This window comes from Prinia subflava, chromosome 24 (genome assembly GCF_021018805.1).
Source record: "Prinia subflava isolate CZ2003 ecotype Zambia chromosome 24, Cam_Psub_1.2, whole genome shotgun sequence".
In the NCBI taxonomy this organism is placed as follows: domain Eukaryota; kingdom Metazoa; phylum Chordata; class Aves; order Passeriformes; family Cisticolidae; genus Prinia; species Prinia subflava.
In genome coordinates this window covers 1,271,170-1,286,756 of record NC_086270.1, presented here as the reverse complement: position 1 = coordinate 1,286,756, position 15,587 = coordinate 1,271,170, and the positions used below count along the sequence as shown (strand labels likewise).

At 65.5% G+C, this 15,587-nt stretch overlaps 3 protein-coding genes across 6 annotated transcripts; 2 read left to right on the top strand and 1 right to left on the bottom strand.

Annotated features, from left to right (window-relative positions):
- Nucleotides 1–811: 811 nt before the first annotated feature.
- PITHD1 (PITH domain containing 1) lies at nucleotides 812–3,299 on the top strand. Its single transcript, XM_063419039.1, has 6 exons — nucleotides 812–1,037; nucleotides 1,706–1,749; nucleotides 1,855–1,932; nucleotides 2,108–2,212; nucleotides 2,549–2,657; nucleotides 3,026–3,299. The coding sequence occupies exons 1-6, from the start codon at nucleotides 855–857 to the stop codon at nucleotides 3,125–3,127; spliced, it is 621 nt and encodes a 206-aa protein (XP_063275109.1). The 5' UTR covers nucleotides 812–854; the 3' UTR covers nucleotides 3,128–3,299.
- A 241-nt stretch (nucleotides 3,300–3,540) lies between these two features.
- Nucleotides 3,541–11,568, top strand: LYPLA2 (lysophospholipase 2). Of its 2 annotated transcripts, none has more exons than XM_063419037.1 (10): nucleotides 3,541–3,653; nucleotides 5,860–5,963; nucleotides 6,785–6,816; nucleotides 7,396–7,461; nucleotides 7,781–7,828; nucleotides 7,987–8,057; nucleotides 8,285–8,358; nucleotides 8,451–8,552; nucleotides 8,958–9,134; nucleotides 9,534–11,568. In XM_063419037.1, the coding sequence occupies exons 2-10, from the start codon at nucleotides 5,886–5,888 to the stop codon at nucleotides 9,582–9,584; spliced, it is 699 nt and encodes a 232-aa protein (XP_063275107.1). In that variant the 5' UTR covers nucleotides 3,541–3,653; nucleotides 5,860–5,885; the 3' UTR covers nucleotides 9,585–11,568. The 2 variants fall into 2 exon arrangements, with proteins under 2 accessions (XP_063275107.1, XP_063275108.1); XM_063419038.1 differs by lacking the exon at nucleotides 3,541–3,653 and adding an exon at nucleotides 3,775–4,037.
- Nucleotides 11,569–11,572: 4 nt separating this feature from the next.
- Nucleotides 11,573–15,351, bottom strand: GALE (UDP-galactose-4-epimerase). Of its 3 annotated transcripts, none has more exons than XM_063419033.1 (11): nucleotides 15,245–15,351; nucleotides 14,408–14,534; nucleotides 14,224–14,339; nucleotides 13,926–14,039; nucleotides 13,631–13,807; nucleotides 13,441–13,554; nucleotides 13,303–13,369; nucleotides 13,133–13,218; nucleotides 12,965–13,042; nucleotides 12,656–12,842; nucleotides 11,573–11,672 (listed from the first exon to the last, which is right to left on the bottom strand). In XM_063419033.1, exons 2-11 carry the CDS (start codon nucleotides 14,526–14,528, stop codon nucleotides 11,581–11,583), a joined length of 1,152 nt encoding a protein of 383 aa, XP_063275103.1. In that variant the 5' UTR covers nucleotides 14,529–14,534; nucleotides 15,245–15,351; the 3' UTR covers nucleotides 11,573–11,580. The 3 variants fall into 3 exon arrangements, with proteins under 3 accessions (XP_063275103.1, XP_063275102.1, XP_063275104.1); XM_063419032.1 differs by having other exon boundaries at nucleotides 14,408–14,556; nucleotides 15,245–15,309; XM_063419034.1 differs by lacking the exons at nucleotides 11,573–11,672; nucleotides 15,245–15,351 and adding an exon at nucleotides 11,701–12,655 and having other exon boundaries at nucleotides 12,728–12,842; nucleotides 14,408–14,675.
- Between the last annotated feature and the right edge of the window lie 236 nt (nucleotides 15,352–15,587).

Here is a 15,587-nt window from a genome sequence, read left to right as displayed (position 1 = left end):
TGGACTCGTATTTGTATTTTGGTCCCAAACTGTGTATATATACAATTTTCTATGTTCCATTTTTTTGTGGTAACTAAGATGAATATTTTAATTAGATAAGTTATATGAAAAAAAGAGGAGAATCATGTCTCAATAAAAGCCAAACACTGGACCGTGGCTGCTCGTTCTTTCCTGACACTGATAACTAATATTGAACATTCACCTGATGGTGATTTTAGGAGACGCCGTGGCTCCTCGGAGGGTGATGCTCCGGTATCCCACTCCGCTCTCCCGCCCGGTATCCCGGCGGGGAGGCTGCTTGGAACAATCCCCACGGAGAATGCACCGGAGCCTTTGCGGGAAAGCAGCAGCTCCGCCATTCCCCGGGCGGGGATCGGGGCCGGGCACACCGGGACCCCTCCCCCGGTTAACTGGGACCCCTCCCTAGGCCCACCGGGACCCCTCTCCCGGTTAACCGGGGCCCCTCCCCGGGCCCACCGGGACCCCTCTCCCGGTTAACCGGGACCCCTCCCCGGGACCACCGGGACCCCTCTCCCGGTTAACCGGGACCCCCCCACGACCAGCGGACGGTTCGCGGGCTCAGCACGTGCAGCGGCAGGCAGGCCACGCCCACATAGGCGTGGCTACAGACAACTGACCTATCACCGGTTTGTGTGGGCGTGTCTAGTTAATACATGTATGACGTCAGTGGAGATGGGCGTGTCCTGTGAGCGTTATGGGCGTGGCTTATGTGTCACAGGGGCGTGTCCTCGCCGCCGTGTGGGCGTGTCCTCGCCGCAGTGTGGGCGTGTCCTCGCCGCCGTGTGGGCGTGTCTCGGCTCTACGCATGCGCGCCGGGCGGCACCGGCGCGGCCATGGCGCACGGGCACGGGCCCGGCCGGTGCCGCTGCTGCGGGGAGGAGGCGGCGGAGCGCGGCGCGGCCTGGGGGCTCTACCTGCGCATCGACCGGCAGCGCCTGCAGTGCCTCAACGAGCGCCGCGAGGGCTCCGGAGCCACCGTGTTCCGGCCCTGGGAGGAGCGCGGGGACCGCTCGCAGGTGCGGCCGGGAGCGGCGGTGGCACCGGGGGTGCGGCGGGAAGGGGCGGGCAGCAGACGGGGAGGGGATGCTGCCCCTCGGCTCGGTGCTGGGGAGGCACGGCTGGAGTGCGGGGTCCGGGCCCGGGCTGCTCAGGACAGGAGGAGCTGCTGGAGGGGTCCAGCGGAGGCCAAAGGGAATTTTGGGGTTTGGAGCATCGCCCTCATGAGGGGAGACTGCGGGAGCTGGGCCGGGTCAGTCTGGAGAAGGGAGGCTGAGAGGGGATCCCATAAATCCATAAAATATCCTCAAGGGGTGTCAGAGGACGGTGCCAGGCTCTGTTCAGGGACAGGACAAGAAGTAATGGCCATTAATAAACCACAACGAGTTCCACCTCAACATGAGGAAGAACTTCTTTCCATGAGGGTGGCAGAGCCCTGAACAGCTGCCCAGGGAGGGCTGAGGTCTCCCTCTGTGGGGACATCCCAAACCCACCTGGACGTGTCCTGTGTCACCTGCTCCAGGTGACCCTGCCTGGGCAGGGGGATCTCCAGAGGCCCCTTCCAACCCTAAACATTCTGGGATTCTGTGAGCAGGGTACTGCGGGTCCCTCTGAACCCCACCGGGGTGATCCCTCCAGCTGTCCCCACACCCCGGGCCAGCCCTGACCCGCTGCTCTCCCTCCCCAGTTTGTGGAAAGCGATGATGACGAGGAGCTGCTCTTCAACATCCCGTGAGTCCGGCAGGCCCTGGCTGCAGGCAGGGCTCGCTCCTGGCCTGGGAGGGGGCACTGGGGAGGACGGGGTGAGACCCCCGCCCTGTGTGTGTGTCTGGGCAGGTTCACGGGCAGCGTGAAGCTGAAAGGAGTCCTTGTGATGGGCCAGGACGACGGGACACACCCGGCCGAGATGAGGCTGTGAGTGGCAGCAGCTCCCCCTGCCCCGAGGGGCTGTGGGGGGACCGGGAGAACACAATTTGTGAGAACACAAATCCATTTTTCCTGTTGAGAAGAACCTGGGTGGTTTTAATGGCTGCAATCCAATTAGCTGAGATAGTTAATGACTGCCTGGGTCTCCTTCTTGTCCTGCCAGGTTCAGGAACATTCCTCACATGTCCTTTGATGACACAGCCAAGGAGCCAGAGCAGAGCTTCAGCCTGAGCCGGGATCCCTTGGGAGAGCTGGAATATCCCACCAAGTACGAGGCAGAGCCTGGGGCTGGGGGCTGCTCCTGCTGCCACAGGGGCTCTGTGCAGCCTAACAGATTTAGGGAAGGGTCAGCACAGGGCAGGGCCTCAAAGCTGCCCTCAGGAGGATTTATCTCCTCCTCTCTGACCTCCTTCCCAGCGCCTGGGGCTGGATGTGTTGGCACCCCAGGAGTTCTTGGGGTGCAGAATCATCCTGGTGCCCTGTCCCCGCTCAGGGCTGAGCCTGGGTGTGAGGGGAACCCCCCGGTGCCCAGTCTGGCTCCGAGCAGGGGAGCTGGGGAGGCGCTGGAGCAGCAGCGGCGGTCTCAGGCTGTGTTTGCTTTCAGAATTGCCCGTTTCTCCAACGTTCACCACCTCTCCATGCACTTCCCAAGGAACTTCGGGGCGGAGACTACCAAGATTATTTACATAGGCCTGAAAGGGGAGTGGACGGAGGTGAGTGAGAGCAGGAGAAAGCAGGGTGTGGGAAGGGCTGGGATCCTGCTCTCCCTGGGATCCTGCTTTCCCTGGGATCCTGCTTTCCCTGGGATCCTGCTTTCCCTGGGATCCTGCTTTCCTGGGATCCTGCTTTCCCTGGGATCCTGCTTTCCCTGGGATCCTGCTCTCCCTGGGATCCTGCTCTCCCTGGGATCCTGCTCTCCCTGGAATCCTGCTTTCCTGGGATCCTGCTTTCCTGGGATCCTGCTTTCCCTGGGATCCTGCTTTCCCTGGGATCCTGCTTTCCTGGGATCCTGCTTTCCTTGGAATCCCGTTTTCCCTGGAATCCTGTTTTCCCTGGATGGAAACCCCCCGTCCCCACGCAGGCTCATCGCCACGAAGTCACCATCTGCAACTACGAAGCCTCGGCGAACCCTGCCGACCACAAGCTGGAGCAGATCACCCCCCAGACCCACTTCATCTCCTGACGGAGCCTGCCCGGGGCGGGAGCGGCGTCCCGGGGCACCGGAGCAGCGCCGCGTTCGCGGGGCGGACACGGCGGCGCGGGGTCAGGCGGCCCCGGGGGCGGCGGGGCCGCTCTGGAGCCGCCAGCGGGGCCGGTACCGGCGGTGACTGACAATAAACACGGTGCGGTGCAGAGCTGTGCGCTGTCCCTCAGTCGCGGCCCTCCCGTGTCCGCGGGTGGCACCGGTGGGGTCCGGGCCTGTCGGGGTCCCCGCCGCTGGGGGCAGGGCGGGGTGGGCAGGGCGGGGCCGGGGCCTGTCGCCGATAGCCCCCGTGGGTCAGCCCCGGCCGGGGCCGGTCCCGGCGCGTTCCCGGCGCGTTCCCGGTGCGGTCCCGGCGCGTTCCCGGTGCGGTGCCGGTGCCCGTTTCCAGCATGGCCGGCCCGGCGCGCCCGGCGCTCTCTGCGTCACTTCCGCCGCGCTGCCGGAAGTTCCTGTGGGAGCGCGTCGGGGGAGCCGCGAGGAGCGCGCGCGCCGGGCCGCGGGAGAGGTGCGGGGGGGGGGGGGCGGCACGTACCACCGGCAGCGGCGGGGGGGGGCGCCACCGGCAGCGGCGCGGCGGGGGGGACGTACCACTGCTGCGGGCCGGGAGGGGGGTGAGTTCCGTGAGGGCGACGGGGCCCGTCCCGGGTTTAACGGGGGATTAACGGGCAGGGCAGCGGTGCAGGGGCCGGGGGTAACGGGGCCGTGTGTTCCCGCCCGCGGGGGTCCCTGCGAGCCCTCAGGACTCGCGGCCTGCAGAGCCCCGGTTTTGGCGGAAAACCGGCGCTCCGGCCGCGGGGCTGCCGCCTCCATCCGCTCCCAGGCGGGGTTTGTCCGGCCCTCCGCTGGATTCCGCTCCCTGCGGGGCTGCGGGCCCGGGGGCGAGCCTGAGGTAATTAATGCTAATTAATGACTGATGAACGCGTCTCCCCCGGCCCGGGGTCGCTGGTGGGGTCGGCTTGGGCGGCCACAGCTCCAGATCGGACCCACATTCCCCTCACGGTGCCGCGTTTGCGCTTTTCCCCCACACAGAGCGCCTGAGGGGATCCATCCCTTTCTCTTTGTGCTCCCTCGGCAGCGGGGCGGGAACAGCCCAGGCCATCCCCGGGGGGTGTTTGGGTTGGGTTTGGGTTGGGTTTGGGGTGTTTGGGTTGGGTTTGGGGTGTTTGGTTTGGGGTGTTTGGGTTGGGTTTGGGGTGTTTGGTTTGGGGTGTTTGGGTTGGGTTTGGGGTGTTTGGGTTGGGGTGTTTGGGTTGGGTTTGGGGTGTTTGGGTTGGTTTGGGGCAGCGCTGCCATCCCGAGCCCCGCTGCCCCGGAGCCTCCCCAGCACGGAGGAAGCGGCTGCTGTTCGTGGCGCTGTCTCCCCGCCAGGGTTCCTGGCAGGTGCGGTGTCTCCTGGCCCTTGCTGTGCCCCTGGAGCACACAGGAGCACGTGGGCCGTGTGTCTGTGTCAGATCCGGGCTGCTGCCTGGCCCCGGTGTTTTTATTTGAGTGGGGAAGCCGCTGACGAGCAGTCGGTGGAACGAGTCGGGCAGGTCTTGGCCGGGCTGGGAGGCAGAGCGGGCTGTTTCTCGTGGGTAAGGCTGGCGTGCCGGGATTTTGGGAGGGTTTGGGGTGATCCTGTGTCGCCCCGACCCGCTGGGCACGGTGCTGCTGTGGGAGGTGAAGCTGGAGCAGAGTGGAGGATGAGGAAAGGCTCCTGAGGGGTGGCTCTGGTCTCTGTCAGAGGGATGGGACCTCGGGAGCAGCTGGAGCTGTGCCTGGGGAGGTTTAGGTTGGATATCAGGGAAAAGTTCTTCCCTCAGAGGGTGCTGGCACTGCCCAGGGAATGGGCACAGCTCTGAGGCTGCCAGAGCTCCAGGAGAGCTGGGACAGCACTGCCAGGGATGCCCAGGGTGGGATTGTTGGGGGGTTTTGGCCAGGGACTGGATGATCCTTCATCCCTTCCAGCTCGAGATATTCTGTGATCGTGCTCCAGAGGCTGATCCTGTTCCTGGGGGATAATGGCAGTGCCCTAAACAAGCTCTGATCTAATTAGTGCTGTGGGTCAGCGGGGTCAGGGCAGCCCGGTGGGCAGCTGGAGCTGTGATTTGTGATGCACTGAGAACAAACACCGTGGACTGCTGTGGGTGCTGTCAGCTCTGTGGGGTCTGGGAGGTGACAGGACAGCTGTCCCTGCTGAGTGACCGTGCTGCTGTCCTGGGGAGGCACAGGGGTGTCATCCATCGCTGGGGGGACTCAGACCTGCTCCCAGTGCTCTGCTTCATCCTAAACAGCCCCATATAACAGGGCTGGACCTTTATTGGTGCAGCAGAGCCTGTGCTGCTGCATGCCAAGCGTTTCCTGCTTCCTGGTCGGAGCAGATGTGGGTCAGGCTCCTGCACAGCTCCAGGATGGAATCGGGGGTGAGGGGGTGCAGGAATGAGGGGATGCTGAGGCTGCGCTGCCCGGCCGCCCTCTGCCCACGCCACTGCAGCCACAGGAATAACTTTGGCTCTGAGGTGTAATTTCCAGGCTAATTTTAACACTTGCAGCACCCCACACGCGTGGCTGCTCCTGGGCTCTCCAGCACTGCGGGCTGTCCCGAGGGCCTCAACATCAAAGCCTTCACCTGCTCTGTAATCTTCCCCCGAACAGCCCTCCCCTGGATGAGGCAGAGGGGGAGGCGAGAGGTTTGTTTTGTTTGTTTTGGTGCTCACCTCTGTGTCCCGCAGGTGCCAGTGCCGACCCCTCTCGGTGTATGTGTGGTAACAACATGTCTGTCCCCCTCCTCGCCGACGCTGTCACCGTGTCAGGGGCAGAGCGGGAGACCGCCGCGGTAAGGGCTGCACCCTCCTTTCCTCCCTCCTTTCCTCCCTCCTTTCCTCCCTCCTTCCCTCCTTCCTTCCCTCCTTCCTTCCCTCCCTCCCTCCCCTGCTGCTCCCCCTGGAGAGCACGGGTCAAGCAGCCCGGGGAGGCAGCTCCAGCAGGGCTCTGTGCCTGTCCCTGGGCTGGGCTCCACAGTGAGAGCTCAGCTCGTCAGGGCAGTGGGAGCTGGGGCCGATGGGGCTGTTTAAGCTTTTAAAAGTAAATCTCCCAAAGGAACCCCCCCAGTGCTTCCCCTCCCCAAGGCTTGGGGGTTGCTGGAGCTGGAGATGAAAGCCTGTGGAGGTGGGATTGGGAGTCCTGGGTGACACAGGGAAGGAATTCCTCCCTGTGAGGTGGGCAGGCCCTGGCACAGGGTGCCCAGAGCGGCTGTGGCTGCCCCTGCATCCCTGGCAGTGCCCAAGGCCGGGCTGGACGGGGTTTGGAGCAGCCTGGGACAGTGCAAGGTGTCCCTGCCCATGGCACTGGATGGGCTTTGAGGTTCCCTCCAGCCCATTCTGGGATTCAGGCTGGAATTCAGGCTCTGGTGCCATTCCTGGTGGGATGAGCTGTCCCTCCTTGTCCCTGTGCTGTGAGGGGAGTTGGGACCTGCCCGTGGCAGCTCTGTGGCAGGGTGACACCACGTCCCTGACCCACCCATCCTGCTCCAAGCTAAACTGAGCCTCCTGGAGCTGGTGACTCAGTGTCCATTTGCCACCTCCCTGCCAGCCCAGCCCAGCCCTGCCCCCTCCCGACTCTCAGCCCAGCTAATTCCCTTCCTTCTCTTTTTAACAGGTCATTTTCCTACATGGCCTTGGAGACACGGGGTGAGTGTCCCTGCAGCTGGCTCTGCCTGGGATGTGTGATTTGTCAAATGCAGATCCAGCCTTTCGCTGCTGCTTTCCCTGGGGGATCTCACAATCTCTGGGATTTGTGTGGGGCTTTGGGCCGGGGGTCTGCAGCCATTCCTGCCCCAGCCTGGCAGGGAATGGCAGGGAATTGCTGCCGGCAGCTGTCTGCTCTTGAATATTTATGATCCCGGCAGCCTGGCAGCCCCCCACCCCCCGCGGGTGGATTTTGTGCTGCCTTCAGGGATTGCTGGGAAGCGCTGCAGCTTTTCCAGGCCTTGGCAGGGCTGGCAGCTGGGCTGGGCCTGCACCAGGGCACCTCTGTTGTGCCAGGCCACCTCGGTGGTGACAAAGGGCTCCTCCCTGTCCAGGAGATTCCCACCTCCCTGTCTAGGAGATTCCCACCTCCCTGCCTGCAGCTCCAGGGCTTTGTGTGCTCCCCTCAGACGGGGTCACTGCTGGGGAGGGTGAAATAAGCTCAGGGGAGGCGTTGGGGGGCAGCAGCCTTGGGAAAAGGCCCGGGCAAGCCTTGGACTGGTCTCTCCCATCCCTCCTCAGGCACAGCTGGGCCGATGCCCTCTCCTCCATCCGCCTCCCCTACGTGAAGTACATCTGTCCTCACGCGTAAGTGCTGCCCTGGGGGGCTGCCCGGGGGTCCCTGAGCCTGCCGGGGCTCCTGGGGGAGGCTCCTGGGCCTGGCTCTGCTGCTGTGGGCAGGTCCTGCTGCAGGCAGAGCTGTTCCCAGAGCTGAGCAGCACCAGAGGCTCTTTTCTTTCCCCCTCCTGTCTTGTTTATCCCTGGTGGGTGCAGGGAAAGATAAAGGCCCTGGAGCTGCCTGTGCATGCCCTGGTGGGGCAGGAGGGGCTCAGCAGGAAGGGCAGAGCTGTTGCTCTTCCTGCTCCCCTCAGGCTCGAGCTGAACCACCCCAAATGTCCCTCCACAGGCCCCGGATCCCCGTGACCCTCAACATGAAGATGGTCATGCCCTCCTGGTCAGTGCTTTGGGGGACAGGGATGGGGAGTGAGAGGGATGGGGAGACAAAATCCACTGCCCTGTGGGGGTCAGGGGAGGGCAGAGCACACCCAGCTCCTGCCTCTGCACACTCGGGGTGCTGAGAGAGGTTTTGGCTGACCCTGCTGCATCCCCCAGGTTTGACCTGATGGGATTGACTCCAGATGCACCAGAGGATGAAGCTGGGATCAAGAAAGCTGCAGAAAACAGTAAGGAGCTCTGTGAGGGGAGGGGGAAGAGGTGTGGGTGCTGTGTGCCTCTCCCTTGCTGGGACTGGAGCAGATCCTTCCACCTCTCCTTTGTTTCTGCTGTCCTGTGACCCCAGCAAACCTTTCCCCTGGATCTCTGCCTGTCCCTGATGTGCACCCCGAGGTGCTGGATGGTGTTTTTATCCCCTCTCCCCTTCCCCTGACCCATTTCTCCCATCTCCTCCCAGTTAAAGCAATCATCGAGCACGAGATGAAGAACGGGATCCCCCCCAACCGCATCATCCTGGGGGGCTTCTCACAGGTGAGCAGCAGCCCCCAATTCCTGCTCCAGCTGCACAGGGAGCTGTGTGGGGGTGTGTGTCCCTCTTGTCCCTGACCCGTGTCCCCCTGCAGGGCGGTGCCCTGTCGCTGTACACGGCTCTCACCTGCCAGCACCAGCTGGCCGGCATCGTGGCGCTCAGCTGCTGGCTCCCGCTGCACAAGGCCTTCCCACAGGTACCCCCGGGCACAGGGGGCTTCTCCCTCACGGGGAGGGGGTTGCTGGGCCGCCCGCCCCACCGCTGTCCCCTCCCCGGGGTGTCCCCTCCCCGGGCTGTCCCCTCCCCGGGCTGTCCCCCCATGGGGCTGTCCCCTCCCCGGCTGTCCCCTCACCGGCTGTCCCCTCACTCCCCTCCCCGGGCTGTCCCCTCCCCGGGCTGTCCCCTCCCCGGGCTGTCCCCTCACTCCCCTCCCCGGGCTGTCCCCTCCCCGGGTGTCCCCTCACCGTGTGTCCCTCCCCGGGTGTCCCTCCTCGGGTGTCCCTCCTCGGGTGTCCCTCCCCTGGCTGTCCCCTCCCCGGCTGTCCCGTCCCCGCGCTGTCCCCTCCCTGGCTGTCCCTCACCGTGTGTCCCCTCTCGGCAGGCGGCGAGCACCGGCGTGAACAGGGACATCGCCATCCTGCAGTGCCACGGCGAGCTGGACCCCATGATCCCGGTGCGCTTCGGGGCGCTCACGGCCGAGAAGCTCAAGTCTGTGGTCACCCCCGCCAAGGTGCAGTTCAAAACCTTCCCCGGAGTGATGCACAGTTCCTGTCCTCAGGTCAGTGCAGGGCAGGGTGGCACCCCTGGGTGGGGACAGTGATGGGACCCGTGGGGATGGCCTGGAGCTGTGTCAGGGGTAGATTTCTGTACCCCCAGAGGGTGCTGGCACTGCCCAGGGAATGGGCACAGCCCCAAGAGCTCCAGGAGCGTTTGGACAGCGCTCCAGGGATGCAGGGTGGGATTTTTGGGGTGTCTGTGCAGGGCTGGGCTGGATGATCCTCGTGGGTCCCTTCCCTTTGGGATCCTTGGGACCACCCCCAGCACTGTAGGTCAGGCAGAACACACGGGATCCATTTGTTCCGAATTGCCCCGGGAGGCTGCAGAGCCCCGTGCCGCATCCCCGGGGCCCCCGCGGCCTGTGGGAGCCCCGCGGTGACGGGCTGTGCCCTCCCGGCAGGAGATGATGGCGGTGAAGGAGTTCATCGAAAAGCTGCTGCCGCGGATCTGAACGCAGCCCCTGGGGACAATCGCGGGGGTGGTGCCGGGGTCACCGCCGCCCGCCCGTCCCTGTGACCCGCCCGCCGCCAGCGCACCTCCCGCCGCCCCCGCACCGCGCCCCCTCCGGCCGCTCCCGGAGCCCGCACCGGGGCGGGTTAAGGCGGGTCCGGGAGTGGCCTTTCCCCTCCTGCTCTGGCTCCGAGCGCTTCCCGGGGGGGGTTCCCCCGTCCCCTCGGCGCCCCGCGGGGCTGGCACGGCGCGGGTGAGGTTTTGCTGTTGGGTTTGGGGTTTTTGTACCAGTATTAGCGGCGGGGCTGCGGCGGGAGGAGCGGGGCGGGGCCGGGGCACCCCCGGGGCTCGGGGCTCTGCTCAGGCGACTCGCGGGTTTTCAGTCAGAGCTCAGGAACCCGGGACTCCCCTGCGGACGCCTCCAGGCTCTGCCCGGGGCCGGCACCGCCAAAGCTGTGCCCGGGGCCGGCAGGGAGGGTCAGTGCAGCTCCCGCGCCTCCCGCACGGCCCCGCCTGTCACACACGCACACTCCCCTCAGCCATCGGCCTGGGGCGGCTCTGCCCTCCCGAGATAATCACCTCCTTCCTCCTGCTGCTCCTCCTCTTGTTGCTTTTACAATCTCCATCTCTGGGGTCCCAGAGGCATCTCCCCCCACTCAGCCCAGTTCTGCACCCTCGGAGCCCCCAAGCTTGGTTTACACTCACGGAGCCACCGGCCCCGTCTTTAATGTCTTCTCTTGCTGCTACTCGTCCTTCCCTTTGGACTTGGGCTGGCTCGGGGAGGGGGAGTGAGGAGGGGTCCCTGGGCCCCGGGTTTGGCTCCTGGTGCAGCTGGAAGGAGCAGCTTTGCTCCCAGCCATCATCTCACCAGCATCTGAGCGCCGGGTGCTGCTGTGCCCCATCCTCTGCCCTCCCCTGTACAATCCCCAGTGTCCCTCACCTGTGGCTTGTCCCCTCCCGAGTGCTGGCAGCGTGCAGGGCCCCGAATGTCTCCTCTGGGGGGGCTCCTGGCTGACCCTCCCCTCCCACAGGGCCCAGGGCGGTGGCTGTGGAGCAGCTCTGCCCTCACCTGCTCCTCCCCCGGGCTGAGCCCCTGCCCGGGGCTGATCACGGCTTTTACAACACCCCCACCTTCCCCTGGCCCCAGGGCTGGCCCCGCTCCCCTGCCTGGTGTCCCGGGGCCATCGAGGGGGGACTGCCCTGGGGGCTGCCCTGGGGGGCTCTGGGGGCTGCCCTGGGGGCTGCCCGGGGGGCTCAGCCCCAGCAGTTCTGCTCCAGCCCTGCCCTTCCTGCCCGGGCTGTGCAAAGCAATAACCGCCCTCTGGAGAGTGGATGGTGGGGCCCACCCTGGGCACGGGGCTTTCCTTTTTGCCCCTTTTAGGAAGTCTGAAAGCAGCAGAGCTGCTGCTGGCACAGGGGGCAGCCCGGCTGTGCTCCTGCCCTGGGCTCTGCCCTGCTGGCTCTTGTCGCTGTTTTAATGCTGCTGTGCCCCCACCTCTCACGCTTGCCTGGGGGGCATGAGGGTGGCAGGGGTGGGACTGCAGCTCCCTGGGGCCACCAGGGGCTCCCTGGGGCCACCAGGGGCTGCCTGGGGTGCGACTGCAGCTCCCTGGAGGGACCAAGGGCTGGTGAAGGACAGACTGACCTGTTTGACTGTGAACTGGAACCGTGTGTGACGGGGGCCCGGGACCACCCCTGGGGCCCCTGGGGCCCCTCTGCAGAGCATTCCTGCTCACTCCCTGCCCGAGCAGTGCCGGGAACCCGGCAGGGAGATCGGCTTCTCTCCATTCCTCAATACAGCTTTGGGTTTTCTTGATTGTTTCAGGTTTTTTTTTCTTTTGGTTTTTTTCCTCTTTTTTCTTTTGTTTTTTTTTTGGTTTTTCTTCTCTCTTTCTTGTCTTCCTTGTACATGTTTGGGGTTTTTTGTGTGTGTGCGTGTGTTCCACAGAGAATCAAGGTGAAATAAATCCTCAACCTATCCCGGAGTGGAGCTGGCGTCATCCCTGGCCAGGCAGGATCAGAGATTTTGTGGGGGGCGTGGGGTTGGCACGAGGCCCCAGGGTGCCATTTTTAGGGGCAGCAGCTCTGGCTGAGGGGAAGCAGAACAAAGCTGCCACTTAGAAAGTAGGAAAGTTTATTTTAAAAACAAATCAAAAGCTCAATTCATAATTTAGGAGCATAAGTTATTCATCCAGCCGCCAGCACACGGGGCTGACTGCGTCATCCCTGCCCGGCAGAGCCCTGGGAGCTGCCAGGAATAAACAGGAGCAGTGTGGGGCAGGGGCAGAGCCAGCTCCGGGCAGCCTTTGTGGAGGGGCTGGGCTGCCACAAGAGCCAAAGCAGGCACCGGCCAGGTTGGCACCACCTTGGGCAGTGCCAGAGCAGGGAGATGAGATCTGGTCCCCAAAACCATGCTGGGGGCAGGGAAAAGGGGGTGGAGGAAGCCCTGGGCTGGGGAGATGAGCCGTGGTGGCCTTGGAATGTGACTGGTCCCTGTGGGAGGTTCGTGGTGCCCTCTCTGTGCCAGGGCAGGGGCAGAGGGGCCTTGGGCTGCCCCTGAGCCCACGAGCCAGGGAGGGAGCAGGGGCTGTGCTGCAGTTTGGGCTCAGCAGGACCCGCGAGTCCCAGCAGGGCCCGCGAGTCCCAGCAGGGCCCGCGAGTCCCAGCAGGGCCCGGGAGTCCCAGCAGGGCTCGGGAGTCCCAGTGCTGGATGCCCAGGGCACAGGGAGGGCCCCGCTCCCAGCCTGGGCTGGCTGCAGCCCCTGGGCATCCCCACCAGGGGTTCCATGCCTGGGGTGCCAAGCCAGGCCCTGGCTCTGTTCTGTGGTTCTGGTCTGGGAGGTGCAGAGACCCGGGGGATGAGGATGAGGAGGCTGGGGATGCTCCAGCCTTCCTACCCCGTGCCAGAGGCAGGAGGGGGAGCTGGGACTGCTCTCCAGGGGTGGTGGCAGCCCTTGGGGAAGGAGGCAGAGCTGGCTCAGAGCAGCCCCAGGCCCCGCCAGCCCTCAGCCACAGCTCAGTTCTTGCTGAAGCCCGTGGGGTTCTGCAGCTGCCACCGCCACAGGTCCTCACCTGGAACAGGGAGAGGGGAGGTGAGGGAGGCCCGGGGCCGTGCCCGCTGTGCCAGGGAGGGGCTGCCCTTACACATCTTGTCCAGGCCAAAGGCGGCTTTCCAGCCCAGCTCCCGCTCGGCCAGCGCGGGGTCAGCGTAGCAGGAGGCCACGTCTCCCTCCCGCCGGGCTGTGATCCGGTATTTGATCTGCAGGGAGAGCAGCACCGTGGGCTCCAGGGCTCCCAGAGGGGCCGAGGGGACGGTGTGAGGGGTCTGGGGATCTGTGGGAGCAGCTGCCCTGTGCCGTGACCCTGCAGCTCTGCCCTTACCTCCCTCCCCGAGGCTTTCTCCATGGCCTGGACCATCTGCAGCACGGAGTAGCCGGTGCCTGTGCCCAGGTTGTAGATCTGGGAGGAGGAGAAAGGACAGGGATCAAGGGGAGAAGGGCCAGGCCCCCCTCCACAGCCCCAGGGCTGGCAGCAGCCCGAGGTTGGTACCTTGCAGCCGCAGTTCTCCTTGAGCTTCTTCAGAGCAGCGATGTGGCCCTTGGCCAGGTCCACGACGTGGATGTAATCCCTGACTCCTGTGGGGACGCAGAGGGTGAGGGCAGGGCCGGGGGGCACCCAGGGGTGGGGGAATCCCAAATTGCACCCGTCCCACAACGCACCCGTCCCATCGTCCGTCTTGTAGTCGTTCCCAAAGACGCTCAGGAATTCCCGGCGTCCCACTGCCACCTGCACAGAGGGACAGCCCCATCACCCCGTGTCCCCTCCCTGTGAACCCCCAGGGGCTGCGGGGGTGGTACCTGAGCCACATAGGGCATGAGGTTGTTGGGGATGCCCTGAGGATCCTCCCCGATCATCCCCGACTCGTGGGCGCCGATGGGGTTGAAGTAGCGCAGCAGGACGGCGTTCCAGTCCTGGGGACACACGGACACAGCTGTCCCTCAGCCCCGGGGACACCCCCGGGCTCCGGCCCCCGGGGCGGCTCCTCACCCGCTCTGCTCTGCACAGATCCCGGATCATCTCCTCGATGAAGAACTTGGATTTGCCGTAGGGGTTGGTGCAGCCCCCCACGGGGTGGTTCTCGTCCAGGGGGAGGTACTTGGGGTCCCCGTAGACGGTGGCGGAGCTGCTGAACACGATGTTCCTCACGCCGTGGGCCTTCATGGCCTGCGAGGGGGCAAAGGGCAGCACTGATCCAGCTCTGTGCCCTGTGCCAGCCCCCCAGAGGCGCTGGGCACGGGGAGAGCAGAGGGAACAGCCCGGGGTCCCTGCTGGCTCCTCTCACCTCCAGCAGCCGGATGGTCCCGGTGAGGTTCACTCTGTAATATTCCAGAGGCTTCTGCACGGACTCCCCCACGGCCTTCAGCCCCGCAAAGTGCATCACGGCCGAGAACTGGTGCTGCAGGGGGCAGAGGGCATCGGTGCCACAGCACCAGGAACCAACCACAATTCCCCCAGGAGCTCCATTCAGCCAGCCCGGGGGGCTCCATGGCCCACAGGAGCAGGGCCCTGCCTTTCCTCCCTGCTCCCGTGGCTCCCACCCTGCCAGGAGCCCCCCAGGGCACCGCAGCTCCTGCTCTCACCTTCCTGAAGAGCTCCTGGAGCGCGGCCTCGTCCGTGATGTCGAGCTCCTGGAAGAGCACGGGGCGCTGCGCGATCTCCTGCACCCGCCGGAGGCTCTCGGGGAGCTCCTGGGAGCCTGGGGATGGCGGGCAGTGAGGGACCGCGGCAGGCGGGCACAGCCCGGCCGCCCGGGGCTGCCCCTACCTCGGACGGCGTTGTGGAAGTTGTCGATGACCACGGGGACGAAGCCGGCCTGCAGCAGCTCCAGCACGCAGTGGCTGCCGATGTAGCCGGCGCCGCCCGTCACCAGGATCTTCTCAGCCATGGCTCCCTGCGGGGAACAGCCCCGAGCCCTGAAACAGCCCCGAACCCTCGGAGGGGAGGGCACAGCCCGGCCGATGGCACCGCAGCGCGGCCCGAGGCACGGGCGGGGCACCCCGGTCACACCTCCCGGACACGGAGGTGGCACAGCCGGAGGTGGCACAGCCCCGGCTCTTCCTGCTAAACCCAGCCGAGGTGCTGCCTTCGCCACAGCCCTCAGGGCAGGAGTTCTCACGCTTCATTAAGTAACTAATTAATTCATTGGGGTGGTCTCCGCAGGGGGGGCAGCTCTGCCCTGCTTCTCCCGCAGTTCTCCCGCTCCGCGCCTCCCCTCAGGAGGGACCCGGGGACGCCACAGAGCGCGGCGGGACCCGGCGGCTCCGTCCTGGCACGGGCACCGGGAAGGACCCGAACCGGGAAAATCCCTCCCCACCGGAGCTCCGGACCCGGCGCGGGCCCCCCGAACCGCCCCGGGCCAGGTGGGAGAGCGCGGGGAAGGCAAAGAACGCGGATTTCAGCAACGGAGTGGGGCAGGGCCGGGAGGGACCGGGAGGGACCGGAGGGGTCTGGGGGCAGAACGGACCCCGCGAATGATTCCGGAGGCCCGGGGATAGCCCAAGCCCCAGGGGCTTCGGTTCTCCCTACCAAAGGAAGCAGGACAGGGCAGCCATTCCCTCCCGGTTCTCTCCCGGTTCCCCCCCGGTTCCCCCGGTCTCTCACCCGCCGCTGCCGCCGCTCCCGCTCAGCCCCGCGCGGGGCGCGGCCCCTTTAAGGCCGGGCCTTGGCCCCGCCCCCGGCGCCACGCGCGCGGCTCCTCCATGGAAACGTGTCAGGGCTACGGGGCGGCGGCGGGGACAAAACAGCGCGGGGGGACGGCGGCCGCCGCTGCCGCAGCGCCCCCTGGCGGGAGGAGGGCGCTGCCCCAAAACCCCGAATTATCGCCCCAAAATCCCGAATTACTGCCCCAAACCCCGAATTATCGCCCAATTCTGCGGCGTTTATTCACGAAGGTGTATAACTGTTACAGTTTATTGAAGTCATGTGGAGAAGCAGTGCACACAGC